We start from the raw sequence: 17,614 nt of genomic DNA on the forward strand, positions 1-17,614 counted from the left end.
ATCCAAAAAATAAGCAGAGAGATTCTGTCCTGCTTTTTTATTAAGCAGATGTAAAAACCTGAGTGAAATTTGGCAGCATCAGTTTGTCTTGCTCTTTTCTTGCACTGGGTAGAGATGAAACACAGGAATAAATGAAATGAGAAAACTTAATCTGGAGTGAATTAGCAGAGTGCTCCAGTTAATGCAAGGTTTTTCAGTGAATTGACCATTTAAATACTTCTCATAAGTAACAGCAATGATAATTTTTCACTGTTACGTTTTCAGTAAAATTTCGGATTGGTCTGTTCTGTCCCAGTGAGATCCACACTGAATGACCGTTGCACCCACACAAAAGATCATTAGTGTCAGAGTTGTTCAGGAGAAGATAGGATAAGTTCCAAAAAGCAAAAAAGATCAGTTACTGAGGAGTTTGATTATCTTGTAATTACTTTCAAGCAGGTTAAATTGTTAATGACACAGGTTAAATTGTTTTGAATGAACAGCCGGTTATCCTCATGTATGTTGCAGATACTGCAAGCGTTACTAATTTTTAGTAATGTTGATTGCTTTTGCATGTAAAGTTAGTTTTCCTCTCCATTTATGGGTTATAATACCATGTTTAATTGGTATTTTTTTTTGTAACATACGTTGTGTGTTTTGGAGATGCTTAGTATGTAATTGATGTTCCAAAATCTGACACTTCTCATATTTATTTTGTTGCTGAAAGAGCATTGCTAAGAAATCTGAAGAATACCCTGAAACCCCTAAGAAATGATAGGAATAAAACAGTATCAGCCAGTCTCATCAGCAGTGATTGTCCAGGATTGCTTTGTGAAACAGAAAGCAAAATAAATAAAGTACTTGGAGGAAAGAAGGTGATGATGAGTTATTCTAACCAGATTGTACTATGAAAATAACATGAAAAGATTCAGAATTATTTTAGTCTGTAATAATGTGAAATTTTGGTAAAATTCCTGAAAGGATAGCACAAACAGTGTTAATTGCCTTGAATAGTTCACTTACAGTTGCTCAAGTAGGATATGAGGGCAATCAGTAAGATCAGGCAATCAGTAAGATGAAACGAGGGAAGATTTCTATGGAGATCAGAAAGATATGTTAATTCTATTTAGATGGGAGCAACAAAGAGCTTTACAAAAGCATACTGAGTGAGAGTGATTTAGAGAAGGTCACTACAGGATTTTCATTTACTGTTTTCTGTCGGGGAAGAATAGAAACACAACCTCAGAGATTAAAAAAAGAAAGGCAAACAAATCTGATTTGAAAGCAAAACAAAGTGACTAAGCACAATATTTTATATGCTTCTTTATTTTTATTGTCTCAGAAAGGAAGACTAATCTACTGCCTACAATGCATAGTGTGTCACATGAGGGTCTTGCATGCAGCTGTCATACTTCAGACTGAAGTACTGTTGAAAACCACTGATTTTTGTAACCTTGGTTTACATGTGTATCAGAAAAGGGAGACCTTTAACTCAGCTGACCTATGAGCAAGAGCTTTAGGAGTGTTCTGTATGCTGTCTTATGTAGTATGGGAAACACGCAGCATGTAAGGGCTGTGTTACAAGCACAAGTGTATGCAAATTTGGGATGCTTGCCAAACTTGAGCTAAAATGTAGGAAATATTCTCAGGTTGCTTAAGGGAGCCCTGTTTTCTGTGTCGCTGTTCCGCGTTCACCTGAATCCAGTTTTGTTCATGACAGTGGTTGTCCGTGCTAGATGCCTGCTTGAAGGAGGCAGAGCTTTCCTATTCTGCAGTATCTATGGCAACTGCTGTTCTTACCTGGTCTTAGAAGGTGTCTCTTGTATTTATCTTTTCTTATCCTAACCTTAGTCCACAGCAGACAGGATTTTTAAGGTAATCGTTATTTTGTTGTTTCACAAAGTGATTATTAATTCCTTGGAGAGAAGTGTATGGGCCCCGAGCTTCAGTTTCCTTAAGAATTCTAGTCTTTTTTGGCTATTCATGCGTTTCTTTTCTCACGTGTAAGGTATTCTGTATCAGTTACTTGTAACCCAAGCCAGTCTTTTTTTCAGAACATGGTTCAGGAAATATTGGCTTTGGCCATTGCCGTAGTTTAGACCTGCATTTCTTCATTTGTTGTCCATCGATAACAGTAAATTCAGGTAGAGAGGCCTGCATGAATTTCCTTAGCCTCTCCACAGCTCCATGGTGACTTCTCAGCTCATCTGTCATCCAAAGCTGTAGAAATACAAAGTTAAAAATAAAAGAAAAATTAAAATAAATTGAAGATGTTTCACATAGTTTCAGTAATTATCAGCAGATAACATTAAAGCAAGATAAAGCTTTAATATTCAACTCTTGCTATACTTTCGTATACCAAGTATAACATGTACCAATGAGCAAACAATCTACTGCTGTGCTAGACAAATGGATTCCTAGACAAATGAAGTACCTATCAGTAAGGTGAAGGAACATTCTCTCTAATTTGGGATAAATGAGCATTTCCTGGAATTTAAATACGAGCTCTTAAGAAGCGTTAAAAGAAAGATTTTTCCATTCTGTGCAAGAAACAGCACTTTACAGACCCTTGCTTAATTAGTGAGCTGTTTACTATTTAATCATTACTTATTTACCTATTTATTTTTGCAGAACTTGAGATTTGTTTCTTCCTGCTGTGACAGTTGAAAGTCCAGACCCCTCAGGTTCCATCTGTTGTTACATTTTCTGAGAAAGAGAATAAAAGTACAAAACAGCATGCAGATTGGTTAGTAGAGCATTTGTCTGGGACCATTTTCTTTTCAGTTAAAGCCCTTATTGCTAATATACCAGTGTTTCTCACATCTGTCTTCAGTTTTTGGTTTTCTGCATTACTTTTATTATGGTATTGGTATATTCTCAATAAAATGTTAAGCTTTTGGTGTTTTTTGATCAAAGGCTGTTTCATGATGGATTATCTCTGTTTGTAAAGCAAATCTACATTTTAATAATGTTTTCTTTACCAAATTCACATCTGTTGATGACTTTGGTGCTTGTTAATCTGTATATGGGCACAATCTAAAAGTCTTGCAGGGAGAGAAGTTAAGGTTAGGGAGAAATTAAGTTTTTTCCATGAACAACATGAATAACATTATGATACAGAGCAGTTGTACAAAGCTTTTAAATTTCTTTGACATTTCTTCTAATGTTCTTTTTTTAAGAGCTTTATTTCCTTTTTGTGTTAAGCTGTTTAACTGTATGTGCATTGAGATAAAGTGTAATGTTTGAAATCAGAATGTTTACGAAATACAATGTTGGTATCTTCAAATACAACAGTCTTATAACTTAAGATGCATTCTGAGAAATCTATACTTGCTCTGACATTTTAGTTGTTTTATTCTGTCTTTCTTGTATTTCTATGGAATCTGCATCCAATTGAAAACTTGGAAATACATGAATATATTTTTTTCTTTTCACTTTTCGTAGTTGTTTAGTTTCTCTTCAGTATTTTACTAGAATCCAGATAAAATGTATGTCAAAAAATTATAGTCTTTTTTATTGTGTGGCCTATCAGCTACATCTTGTCCATTAATAATGGGAAAATTCACTTTGTCACAAAACTAGTTAAACTTCAATTCATTGGATATGATTTAGGGCTAGAGTGAATTGAATTTGAGGTCATACTGCTACTTGAGCAGTTGACTTCTGAGGGCTTTTTACTTCATTATGCATATAAAAATGTGGAAGGAAGTCCTAGGTGTGTGTGTGTATATATATATATTTTTTTTTGTAACGTATTTTTGTCTTTCTTCAGCACAGTTTTGTTAGAAGAGCTTGAAAAATGGATAGATTTCTGGGCAGTACTAGTAGTTCCACTCAGTACTCCTGTGAGCTTGTGTTGTTAGCCGTTACTGGCTGTGGAGTGAGTAGACAAGAAAAGATGAGACACAAAAAGAATCTCATTCTAATGACAGTTCAGTTGTGGAGGACTTAGTTAATTATAGTAGGCTGGGAAGAAGTTTATTTTAGCTGAATTAATTACACAAGTACCTTTTTGGGAAGCAAGGATAGTATGTTCTTTTTAGAAGTAAGATCCGTGTGCTGAGGATAATCAACCACCAAATGTATTGGTGAGAGCAGGTTGTACATTCTTTGTGATTTTACATCTGTAACTCAAGATTAGAGTCCAATTAGATGATCAAAACGGTTTATTTGTTGGCTAACATCTATTATTCAGTGAAGCAACCCTTAAGATTTTTCCTTACAGAACTGAAGTGAAAATGAAATTTGTAATGCATAGATTGATTGCAGCATAGAGGAAATATGCTCTTGAGAATTTAAATATGGCAGGTTTTTTGAGTTTTTTGAGAATTCATAAAGCCTTTCAACAGTGGGAGGGCATTGTAGATACTTTCAGCTTCAAGCGTGGATCTGGAATGTAATCTGTGAAAGCTATACTTCAATCGGATTTGAGAACTCAGTCTGTTTTCCCATGTAGGTGGGGAAAAGTTATACTAGCTTTCATGGTGCAAAGCCAATTTTTCAATTTTATCACCTGGGAATCAATGAGATTGAAGACTGGGCAGATTCCTCTAGATAAAGCCATCTCCTGGTGATTTACAGGCTTAAGTTTTGCTCGCTTTCTTGCCCATCCACAGGGATTTTTATCATGCTTCTGTAATGTTTTATCACCTCTCTTTTGATTATTTTGTTACACCAGGATAGTGAAGGCAGACAATATAGTATTATTACCCACTTGTGTAAATTATCTGCTGGAGAGCAAATTAAGTGACCTCACCAATAATGGCAATGTTTTAGTGAATGTAATGGCAGTGGAAATGTGAGATTATCCCACTGTTGATATGATCCATTTAAAAAAATAAAATAATAATCATAATTTCAAAAAAAAAATTAAAAATTAAGAAGGAAAAAAAACCACCAGAGGAGAAGAAATAAAACTCCAGGGAGGATTTTTTCCAGTACCTCAACATTTTTCAAGAAGGCAGTCCTTGTTAGCATCTTCTGTCTTTATACTGTGTGATACTTCACTGTCTACATCTCATTGCTCTGAATAACATTTAGGCTTCTACTGCTTTTGAAAATTTGACTAGCAAATTGATTTGGTGTTCTGTGTCTTTCACTTGTTCTGCCAATGCTGGCAAATAGTTAATGTAGAAAAAGATGTTTTGAACTTAAAAAAAAATCAAAATATGGTACAGCTGAAAATATAAGTTAACAGAGATTCACTGTGAAAGAGTTGTCATTACTTGTATTGCTTTTTTCTTCATATTGGAAATCTGGAAGAATAAACCTAGAGAAACGTTCTGTGCATTTTGCCCAGTACTGTACAATACTAAGAAGAAAGATGTGCTAGTCTGCTGTAATTTCAAGCTTTCTATGCTCTCAATGTGACATGTACACATAGGTTTTGGGGACGACTTCCTTTAAGGCTATAAGTGATAGGAGCCATGCAAAACATATTCTCAGCTCAGTTATGAGCATCTCAATTGTAGCTTCTAGTATCAGAGGTTCCTTTTTTGACTTTTAGTTAAATCATTTGAATAACTTCTCCTTGCCTTCTGACACATGTCATGATGCCATTGCTGAGTTAAAGAGAGGTGTTTGAAGGGAGTCTTCCTGCCATCTCTACACTACAGATTAAGTGGTTGTGTTTTTTTCCATTTAAAAGGACAGTTTAGGAAGTATGTGATGTTACCTGTCAAACCCATGGTAGTACTGAAATCAAATGCTCACAACTCTAAAGCATACTCTGTAACATTTTATTTATAATTTCTCTGTAAATCGTGTTGAAATTTATGTTGTATGGAAATTGCATACCTGACTATTCATTGTTTGTATTTTAGAAGGTTTGTGTTAATATGTCATTTTTTTTAATACTTCTGACCTCTGGAAATAGCAGTTTCCATTCTTGACCATGTTTTTTTGTTAGGAGTTAGCATTATTACTTATACTCCAATGTAATTTGGGCAAATTACCTAAAATGATTGATGATCTATGCACAAAGGAAAGAAGGCTAATTAATGGGGGAAAAATGGGGATGGAAAAGGAAAAAGGCTCAATTTAACTGATAGTTTATTGCTTTTGCAGCTATCAAGGGTTTTACGCGTAATTCAAGCCCATCACTTTGCTCTGGAGTTAATTTCAAGATCCAGTGACACAGTAAGTAAATTCTGACATTACCAGCATGGATTGCATTTTAATAAGAAAAATACATTGTAGGCATTGTAAATGTAGATTAAACTCTGCAAGCTGGCACTTTGCAGTTAAGATCTATGAAATAATGGCAAAAGACAGATTGTGCAAAAAATACATTCTGTTGATGTGGGCTGGAAGAAACTCTTTGTGTTTCTGCCATAATTTTCTTTCCTAAATAGTTACCTTTATTCCAGTTCCAAATATTCCAGATATTGTTTCTAGTTTTGTTATTGTCTGTAAGTTTTATGAACTTTGCATCTTATGTTAATTTCAATGGATTTTTGTCAGTTTATTGAAATATTATTGACTTGGCATTTAGAATTACTCTGGCATAATGTAAAAATATACTCCAACACCCTTCAAACTTACTGTTACCCCAATGTTTTCTGAGCCCACTTGTTTCAATTTCATTTCTTAATCCATGATTAAATGGCAGTTGCTACTGTATTGCTTGCTGATGAGCTGTAGTTAAACTGGTTAAACATACTGTATTATCTATTCTTAACTTTCCTTACAAGGATCTGGATTTCCTTGGCCACTAATTCAACCACATGATGCTTTTCAAGTGTGTTGCTTATTTTATGAGTATATGTGGGGAAGATCAACTTCAACAGATTTTTTTCCATCTCTTCATCTTGAATGGATAAAGAAAAGAGGAAAGAAGGGTTTACGCTTCACAGTCAAATGCCTTAGTTGGTAGTAAGGGCAGTTGTCAAAAATTCTAAAAATAATTGTACTTTTTAATATGAGCAAGATTCGTGGCAGGTAATGTGAGAAAATATCACAGCAGAACTTCATGTTCTTCATGTAGTATGAGATATTAAGACATAATATATATTCCTGCAGCATATATAACAGATTATTTATTTATAGAGAGAGATTACTTTCTGCTACTGTTACTGTGGTGTGCTTCGTTTGTTTTTTAGGTAAAAGAGTCAATTGCCAATGTTATTTGAACTTCTGTCAAAAAGTCAGGTTTAAAAAAGTGTTGCAAAGAATGAATAAAGAAAGAAACATAAAAATATGTGAGCTGATAAATTATTCCCTCAAGTCTAAAAGTAGAATTAACATCTGTTGCCTGCTGTGGCTTTCTAATTTTTTTGTGGGATGAATACAAATGTCTGACACAGCAGGCTTTCTGGCATGAGGGCACATGTGGCAGCTAAATCATCCTTCCAGCACCAAGACAAAAAAGGGCAGTTAGTCACCAGCAAGACATTATGACACTTCTTAAACTGGAACCAGAAATAATGCTTTTCATCAAACTCTCTTTTCATCAAACCTGGTTCAGAACAGATATTGTATTAAATGGAATAGGAGAAGTCTGACTGGGGAGCCTGTGTGTTATTTGACCTATGTTTTGAAGCTTGTATGCTAGTCCAAGGCTGAGGAATGTATGTTGGAGTCTTGGCCATAAGGTAGTTTCATTTTTTCGTTAAATGTCTCGGAATTGATGATTCAACAGTAATGATTCAATTTAGTGGTTCTGTGTCGAGAATGTGGTTCTGCATAAATAGCCAGCTGTGTTAGAACATGGCTCAGATATCATACAATCACAGAATCACAGGGATTGGAATGGATCTCTGGATAGCACCTATTCCAATTCCAGTTCCCTTCCCTTAAAGCAGGTTCCCTACAGTAGGTTACAAAAGGAAGCATCCAGGTGAGTTTTGAGTATATCTCCAAAGAAGGAGCCTCCACAGACTCTTTAAGGAATGCGGGCTTAGCTCTCTGCTCTGCATTGCTGAAATAGAAAGCTTATATTTTGTCTTACGGAGTTTGTGGAAATGGACAATGTGTTACTCCACTGAAAAAAAAAAAAAGGGTAGAGTTCTGCTGCAGTTGTCCAGGCCTGTGTCAGTATCAGTGTCCTTTTTGATTCACTTCTTCAGACCTTTGTTGCACAAGAGTTATTAAATTCCTTGGCTAACAGGCTGGTCTCATTAGGCACACAGAAAGCAGTGTGTGTGTTCTCCCTCTGCATGGTGAAAATTGACCTGCGTTGCTGACAACCTGCATCTGTATCACATATTGTGCGTAAAATTGCTTCCTAATGACTTGACTTTTCATATTACGTAAGGATTAATTGCTTGTGGTGCAATTCTTAACTTTCAGATCTTGTTCCTGCGAAGTAGAACCGTGCTATACTTTCACAGAATCAAATAGTAATGACAGGTTAACTTCTTAATTCCTCAGTGACACTATACTTTATACTTATCTGATATCATTGCTCATTTCTTTGTTTTCTTTTCTGATTTTTCTTTATCATTTTTTTCTTAGAAGACTTTATTTTACCAACTAGTTTTACCTCATAGGTCTGTCTTTGTCCCAGTTTACTGAAATGCCTCAGTAATTTGATTAGTATGCTTAGTTCCTAGAAAGTATTGCATGTAAGGATAAGACACACACACACAAAAACAGCAATTAAGCAAACACTACAAAACCATGATGTTAGTGACTTGAATAGCATACTAACTATGCACTGAAATAGGCCAGAACTGGGGCATACCTCCCTTCACACCCCCAGTGACTGATCTGCTTCTCTGAGTAGTGTATCTAAAATCTGCTAGTGCCAGACAGCTGCACAGATTTGCCAGATGTCGAAGTATCTCTATGCCTGTGAGTTGGTAAATATTCAGAGTTCCATTGCATTCCACTGAAACTCCTCTTACTTTGGTGGAAAAGAGGTGCTCTCACAGGTAGCCACTGTACCACCTGAGTTTCAGTGTGTTTTTTTCGTATTACATATACTTAACAAAAGTATATTTATTCTATGGACAGATGACTGTGTTTTCTGTAACCATAGAAGAATACCACATACAAAATGCTTGCTATGTTGAGCAACATTTTAAAACAAATGTGGTGTTTTGTTTGTTTTTTAATCTTTTGGGAAATTGAAGTACTTAAACTCTGTATATCAGATAGATAGTAAATAAATGACAATTCCTGTGCTGGTCCTGTCTTCATCCTGTACGTACTTTAGTAACCTGTACTGCCTTGATTTGTGTATCTTCTAACAGAGCAAGGTTTCATTGCTGTAGTGATAAAGCTACACTGAGTAGACTCTATTTTCAAGCCTACTTTGAAATAAAAGGTAGGCAGTTTTTTTTTCTAAGCACTTGGAAGGTATTAGCATAAGGGGAAAAGGTCTGTTAGTGAACTAGGAAGAAAGTTCCAGGCTGGTTTTGCTCTGTACAGTGAGGCTGCCTTCTTCAGAGCTGCAGTCCTTTTCTTTGATTCCATAGGCATGGAGTGGGTTGGTATGCACCAAAAAAAATACATTTTTTTCCCCATTTTATCTCTCAGTGAAAACTACCACCAAAGTCACAAATGCTTCTTGAAAATAACTGCAGGTAACAAAGTGAAGTATTGTGAAGTGTCATGTTTTTCACCAAACAGCAGTCATCAGTCACCAGCAAACTAAGTTTGGTGTTAAGCACGTGCCCCATGATATGCTCATTACCCAGGCAATACCTAATTGAGTAGTCAGTGCCCCCTTAATTCCATAAGCAGAAAAAACTGGTAGCCCATTACTCATGTGGTTATTTGGTTAATCATTTTTCTGTTGTCTCCTGTAAGCAAAAGATTGATAGCTGAGAAAGATTTTGATAAGAAAATCAAATGTGTATACTCCCTTAGATGATATATATATACATATGATACATAGGCTATGTTTAGTAGAAAGTGATTTTGTTTTGGGGAAAAAAAAAGGAAAAAAAAAGTTTACTGAGAGGGGAACCTGATTTAGAATGAATATTTTTATTTCCAAAAATACATATAAAATCTTTGTAGGGGTTCATCTTTAAATAAATGTGTGTCTTGCTTTGGGCAATTGCAACTTTTCTGGGTTATTTTTTCCTTCTTTCCAGCTGGCCTGTCCACCTGCCTGCTGTTCGTGTCCAAAAAGCACAGGTCAAAAACCAGTGAGATTTTTTTAAACAACTGAACACATTAGTAATGACAATGCCTGTGTTCTTGATTGTTTGCAAAATTTTGACACAACCTGCAAATAAATTGTGTGCTGACTTGTATCACTGAATAAACTAATGGACTTCATGTTGAGAAAAAAATCATAGAGGTGGTGGTGTAGAAGAAAAGAAAGATTAAATTGAATATATTCTTGTGCATGTGTTCACAAAGTATTACTTTCCTCATGAATGACCTATTACAAAGAAGGATGCTTTATCTTGTTTTCTCATTAAATTTGACTTCATCTGAACCACACTAAAAGAAATGAAGTGAACCTTGAATTTAAAAAAATACTGTTGCCCTGTTGTCTGAATGAATATACATCATCTTGCAAGCCTATCTAGAACAAGTCCTGAAAAAACTTCTTTTTTCTTATCATCAGCATTTGAAGAATTCTAACCCCATTCTGGATCTGTGTCCTGTTCAAGTTCTTTTTATAGATTATATGTCCACATTTCAACTTTTCTTTCTTTTGCTAGTTCATCATTAAAGGAATAAAAATGAGAGGCAAGTTTGCAATTTGGCATGCTTCAGATTAAATCATCAGTCATTCTACTTTGTGTGCCTGATAAATGAAATGGACAGAGTTACAGGATTCCTGTGCTTAGGTGTAAATAACCATCACCTTGTTCCCTTCTGTGGAACACAAAGTGGGGGAATTAAGTTATTTCTTTAAAGCATAACTGAAATATTTATGCCACTTTGATCCTCAAAATAAACCAAAAATGCTTCTGAGAATGATTTGCACTCAGAAATCCTTCTGACTAGATAGGAAATGTAATGCGGTCCTTAAGATGCTTCATGGGCTGCAGACCTGTTGACATCCTTCTGTTCAAAGTAAAGTAATGTTCTGTAGTTCCTGCAGTTTTCTAGATAAAAACGTATTGAGTTCTTCATGTTCTGTATCTTGGAACAGTGCTCTTCCCACTACTCATCTGACACTTCCAGTCTGTACAGCAACCTGAAAGCACAAGGCTGCATGTACAGAAATGAGCATTTAAAAATGGCAGTTAACCAAAGGTATTCATGCTCAGAAGAAATCACAGTGAAATGTATGATGCACCCTTTCTTCTTTGGATATTAATTCAAACATACACACACAAAAAATTTCTTTTTCCTTATATATGTTCTCTGATCTCACTCCTGTGCATCTTTCACTCTTGAGAGGTATAGCAGTAGAACTGCTAGAGATCTCTACTAGTAGAGCTTCTGCCTTATGTGATGTGAGCATATGCTTTATTTACAGTCAGTGTGATGGTTTTTCATTGAAACAATGGATTGTAAATCCTTGTAATCTCTTCCAGCGTTAAGATAACATATGCAGTCATGTTTGTGTGTTATCACTGAATGGCATAGCCTGCTCAAAGCATGTTATGGCTGTAAATAATCACTTCCTCACCTGATAACAATTTCTTTCCCTTTAGTTTGCTCATAAGCAGCTGAAACAGAGGAGAAAAAAAAAAAAAAGCATCCAGCTTGTAATAACCTTGATTCACAATTGTGTGTATTCATTTGGCCTTCTGCCCTCCTCACCTCATGTCACTTACTTAGCATTATCTCAGGAAAGAAATCCAAGTTTCTGATTGGACTTTGACTATCCTTGTATGGTTTTCTTCCTGGATTCAGTAGGTTCTCTGCTGGTCATCAGAGATGTTAGTTCAGCTTATGTTCAGATATTGAGAGAAAATTGCTTCATTATCTGTATTACTGCAAGTAGTTTGTATTAAGAGCTTCCTTGAAATTTAAGTGCAAGCAGTGGCAGACTTGCATGTATGAGGATTATTCTGTGAAATAAATATGTATGCTTGCATTAGAATAGTCATCCAGTGTATTAGAGCTGACTGTGTATTACACTATCGTGGCTTTGGATGGGCTTTGTTACCCAGAAGTGTAAGGAAGCAAAAACTATGACCCCTACTCTCCCACATGCTGTAAAGAAATAAAACAAGCTGTCAGGTTTCTGCCAGAATCTAAGAGAGATTTGTGTGGTATTGGAAAGAAATTGTGGAGGATCAAATAGAAATACAGAGTAATACTTAATCTTCTTTTACCAGTAGCACCCAGGCTTTATCCTCTTGATGTGTTTTCTTATTAAAAAGGTCTAATTTAGGGAATGTGGATGGAGACTTCAAGTCTTGATCCAGTTTCACAGTGATGTTTAATAAAGCTTGATTACTGCAGCCTCACAAAATTAGTAGCAAAAGGAAATCTCATTGGTAAATAACCTGCTGTAGGTTTTGTTTGGAGAGGCATACAAAAATGTGATGATACGTTTTGACTTCTGTATTGTCTTTCACAGTGATTATGAAAAAGTTATCTATGTGAATGTAGTATTTTGGTGGGAGATGTTTGTCATTTAAAATTATTCCACCACTAGCTAGTATTCTACAGAAATTAAATTTGATGTTTTCCTTAGAAGTTACTGACCAATATACTTTTGCTGATGAGACAAAATTCAGTAGTAAATACAGTTTAATGTAGATTTCCTGTGAAATATTTCTCTCCTTTGTAAAAAGACTTCCTTCTTGCAGTTTTGTTACTCATGTGTTTCAGACATAAGCACATGCTTAAGGGATTTTGGCTGGTCAGCATCCCAGATGTTTACTGTTCATTTTGAAAAGATTAAGCCCAAATGGAAAACTCTTGTGCATAGCATTATGTTCTGTTTCCTGTCTCTTGAGACAGGCAATCTTGCAAAAGATCTTTTTCAAGTTTTCTATTTTTGTTGGTGCACCATGAAACTATTTCTCATAGGAAGTGTGTTGAACCCTGTATGTTAGTTGAAGTCATTTCTCTATCAAAGAAAGGAGCTGCTGACTGCAGCTGGAAATTCTGTGAAGCTGCCAGTACTTCATGGTTTCAGTGCAGAGCTGTTAATTGGTCCAGCCTGAGATTTAGTGAAACACCTCTGCACTTCATCTTCTGGTTTGTAACAAAATCCAAAAATGTAAAAATTTTTTTGATTTCAAGGCTGCATTATAAACATTTTTTGTAAGTTTTCATTGGAACTAACTGACTTTCCACTTACATGATCTCATACTTGCTTTATCTGATAGGAATTCTTTATCCATTGCCCTTTTTATAACCTGTCTCTTCAGAATAGGATCTCTGATATTTAGACTTCCTATCCATGTTTAATCTGCTTATAATGTATTACTTATTCTCAGTTGCTGGAAAAAAAAAAAAAAAAAAAGTAGTACTGGGAAAATGAGATTTTTGTCTCACTGCCAGGTAGCATCAACTTTGCTGAAGATGGATTAACATTCTGTTACCTGAGAAGCACCAATTGTCCTTAGCTTCATGGAGAGTATGAGCATGGCACAGGACAGACAATTGTTCTATGCCTTCTAGGAGTTGCAGTTGCCCTGTAAATAATCCTCTGGTAAGTAGGCTCATTGCAGGAGCACTGTCACACCGGAGCAATTGGCTTTTTTTAGTAGTCTGCTTTCTTCTCATGAGAACACCTCAGGAACTTGTTAGGCTTAGATATGTTTTCTAAGATAGCAGCTGAAGACAGCCAAGATGTACACAGCATTTTCAAGAAATGTTCTCGGTATCTTCTAAAGAAGCCTTTTCCTCTCCAGGTAATATGCTTGGGCTGTCTGCAAGCCAGTGAGTTGGGGAGCTAGTGACCAGGCTCAGAGAATAGTGGAGGTCTTCATCCTAGGAGTTGGGCATAATGCTTTGTTTCATTTTTCTGCCAGCCCTTCAGTTCGCTGTTCATCTGGTTGTATTGTCTTTCTATAGCTGGTATAGTGATTAGGAGTGAGCAAGAGGATGGAACACACAAATAACAAGGGCAAACTGGCATTATGCAAGAGCCTAATGACCCTGCGTTTGAAGTGGGGTGAGCAGAAGGAAGCAGCTTTGACATTGCAGTAGATGCAGATTTGGCAAGTTTGTTAGTAAATACATTGTTACTGGTTAGACTTCCCTGAGCTGGCAGCAATTGGTGGTGTCCTCAGCTGCCATTTCCTACTGTTACTCATCCTCTCAAAATACTTTTCTGAAAACATATTGTGAAACTCCTGTTGTTGCTCCTTATGTCATGGTCTGAGCATCTCTCATGCCTACTTTATTTTCCAGCCATATCATAGAGGAGTATTCAGTCTCGCAGGTTGTGAGAAGCTGTTGTGTTTAAAAACAGAAAAACAAAATGTCATAGAAGGCTGCTTAGGCTCTCTTCAGAGGAGCCTCTATAATCAGTGGCTTCCAGTAAAATTCACCACAGAGAAAACAATTTTCATTTCTGTTCATTATTTATTAAGAAAGGGACGTTCAGACACACTCATAACTTTCTCAGAAATCAATACAAAATACAGAGACAGGAAATAATGCTCGTTCTTGGTCATCTATCTAAATGTTCCTTTGAGTTTCATTTTGGTTAATTTAAACAAGAGATGGAAACAGTTGAATACTGCTATGATAATACATCTATAGTTGATAACTGTAGTGGTGATATAATGCATATCAAGGGGGTTTGGAAAAGTGTCTATAAGGAGGCTGACTTCTTAATAATGCTTGTTTAAGTTACTAGAGCTTGAAGATTGCAAACATGTAGATTAATGTTTCTCTGGTTTAGCTTTCCCTCAAGCCAACTAAGGCAAGAGGTGTTGTACTATTTTCAGTAATTACACATTACATTTAATTTTTTATATAGACCTACCTAGTAAAGTATTTTGGAATGTTTTTAGAAATATTATGTCAATGTTACATATGCATATATACACGCATTTAATTATGGTGTTATTGTGTATATATTTATATATATATATATGTTCCTGTGTATATACACTAGAATTGAGCATTTTTGTACATATAAAATATATATTCAGAAATCAAGCTCTTAGCAACAAAAGCAAAGAATGGGCATGCTTTCTCACTAAAAGAGAAGCAGTTCTGAAATTAAGTGAAAACTGAGCTAGTAGTTATTTCACAAAGCATAAACTTATCCTAAGGCCTTATCTCTGTCTATAATAAAAGTCATACTAACTTCATCCTGAATAAGAAAGAAATCCTTTAAAAAAAAAATAAATAGGTAACTTTGTCATCTGTTTCCAGATAAAATGTCTAACTGCTTAGTGCTGCAACAGTGACATCCAGTGACTAAGCCAGGAAGTTTTAGACTTAATCTACATTTTTATCAATGCTGAAGGACATAGATGGAAAGGGAGGGTTATTTCCTAAGATTCTTAGTGAAATACTGAACAGATGATAAGTAGGGGATGCATGAGAATGGAAAACACAGTGAATAGGTGATTAATTAAAATTATATAGATGTTGAATTAGCCATTGTGTCTTTGAGAATTTGACATGGTACGAGCCAAGTGAGGAATAAATTATTTTTAAACAATTGATTTCTCCATTGAGACATTGTTTACTGAGAGCATGTAGCATTTCATATAAGTTTTGATAACCTAATAGTAACAAGAGTTCAACTGGCAGTATCTTTTACGTATTTTGTTTCAGGTAAGATCTACCACAGGGATAAATTCTGCTGTATGATGAAAAAGTTTCCATTTTTATCAGATTTATGAAATAAATAATTCAGAAATGTTTCATGTGTAAGGAAGGTGGCAAATTTCATACCACTCTTTCGTACCTGATTTTGTTTTAATTAAAGTCAATGTGAATTTTGTAATGAAATTTAAATCTCACATAGCTTCTGGCTCTAAAGAATAAGTGGTATTTAGTATTGACCTGACCCCCTACTTCCTCAGTTATTCACATTTGTTGTTGGAACTGATTCTTGAAATATTGCTGTTGTTCAAAATGCTATGTGATAAATTCTGTACTTTGTTGTTGTAATTGTACTAAGGAAGTAACTTGTGTCTGTGCTTTTCAAGAAGACAGTAATACAAACAAATTATTTAGAATTTCAGCTTTAAAGCGTTCCAAGTTTCCCACTATTTTACCATTTGGAAATTGGTGAATGAAGAAGTAGTTGTAAAATTATGTAAGATCATAAATGGAGAAATAAACTGAAAAACTGATTAAGAACCGATAGCACAGCTTCAAGAAGTCCATGCAGTGGAAGTTATGCTGTGCTTACTTGCTCAAGACTCAGTATTCCTTCCAGGCCTCTGCTTCAGATTAATGACAAGTATGGTACATCCTCAGACTTGGAAATGTAGGCTGTTTATCAATCACTGAAATAATTGGAAAACTTCAAAAGTGAAAAACTTGAAAAATATATTCAAAAGGGATTTTAGAGTACTGCAAAAGTCAAGTTACTGTGATGTACTGTATTCTGTGGAAAGTTGTAAAAGAATTAAGCAATAGAAAAATGAATTGGCATCACTAGGGGGCAATAAAACATCAGAAATATCTATACTGTTGAAGAAGAATGCAAATAATGTCACGCCCTCACTGACAGAGTCACTTGTGTTATGACCTGAAGAACAGCTTGCATAGGCAAACACTTCTGTGTTTCTCCTGCTGTGTTTTTATTGCCAGTCTTTCCTCATGGATTATAGATTTCCCCAAAATAATGTATTGTATATGCATATTATTGTATATAGTGCATATTGTATATGCATAAGGAAAAGTTTGCGTAATGCAAATGCTTTGCCTGCATTTTGTCACAGTAAAATAGAAATATTTGACATTTGCTACAATTTTTGTTTCTGAACACCACCGCGTTCAAGTATAACATTTTGCTAAGACTTACCAATTTTGCACAAATAAAGTAAAGCTGTATGGTATTGGAAAATTTAAATCTGAAGCTCACTGTCTCTTTCTCTGTCCACTTCAGCCTCTGTAATCTTCAACTCAGACTGATGACAGAAATTCCAGATGACTGCTGCTCCAGTTCTCTTAAGCTATGAGGTTAGTTATCAACCATTTTCTTTCCATCTTCTTGATGTTCTGCTGGTACTGTGTATCTGTTTACTGATAGAAAGGTAAGAAGGCCATTAAAAAAAAATAGAGCTGTAAGACAAATTTTGGGGCACAATTACAGTATAAACTACGTTTGTGTCAGATTTCTTAATAGAAATTTTTGGAGACGCGAGCGATCTTGAAAGTATTTACAGAATCATAGAATTGAAGGGATTGGAAGGGACCTCTAGAGATCATCGAGACCAACCCCCCTGCCAAAGCAGGTTCCCTAAACCAGGTCACACAGGTAGGCATCCAGGCAAGACTTGAATATCTCCAGGGAAGGAGACTCCATAACCCCCCTGGGCAGCCTGTTCCAGTGCTCCGTCACCTCACTGTAAAGAAGTTCTTGCGCATGTTTGTGTCAAACTTCCTATGCTGCAGCTTGTGTCCGTTTCCCCTTATCCTGTCTCCATGTACCACTGAAAAGAGACTGGCCTCACCCCTATGGCCCCCACACCTCAGATATTTATAAACCTGGATCAGGTCCTCTCTCAGTCATCTTTTCTCAGGGCTAAACAGACCCAGTTCACTCAGCCTTTCTTCATAAGAGAGATGCTCCAGGCCCCTCACCATCTTTGCTGCCCTCCGCTGGACTCTTTCCAAGAGGTCC

At 35.8% G+C, this 17,614-nt stretch overlaps 1 protein-coding gene across 6 annotated transcripts in view; it reads left to right on the plus strand.

The window, feature by feature from the left end:
• TFPI (tissue factor pathway inhibitor) overlaps positions 1-17,614 on the plus strand; it is a 206,608-nt gene that overhangs the window by 160,217 nt on the left and 28,777 nt on the right. For all 6 annotated transcript variants that reach the window (XM_048953947.1, XM_048953946.1, XM_048953944.1 and 3 more), the window contains 2 exons: positions 6,046-6,117; positions 16,877-16,950. In XM_048953947.1, coding sequence (XP_048809904.1) covers positions 16,946-16,950 — 5 coding nt within the window. In that variant the 5' untranslated portion in view covers positions 6,046-6,117; positions 16,877-16,945. The remainder of the gene's footprint in view (positions 1-6,045; positions 6,118-16,876; positions 16,951-17,614) is intronic.

Source organism: Lagopus muta, chromosome 8 (genome assembly GCF_023343835.1).
Source record: "Lagopus muta isolate bLagMut1 chromosome 8, bLagMut1 primary, whole genome shotgun sequence".
NCBI lineage: Eukaryota > Metazoa > Chordata > Aves > Galliformes > Phasianidae > Lagopus > Lagopus muta.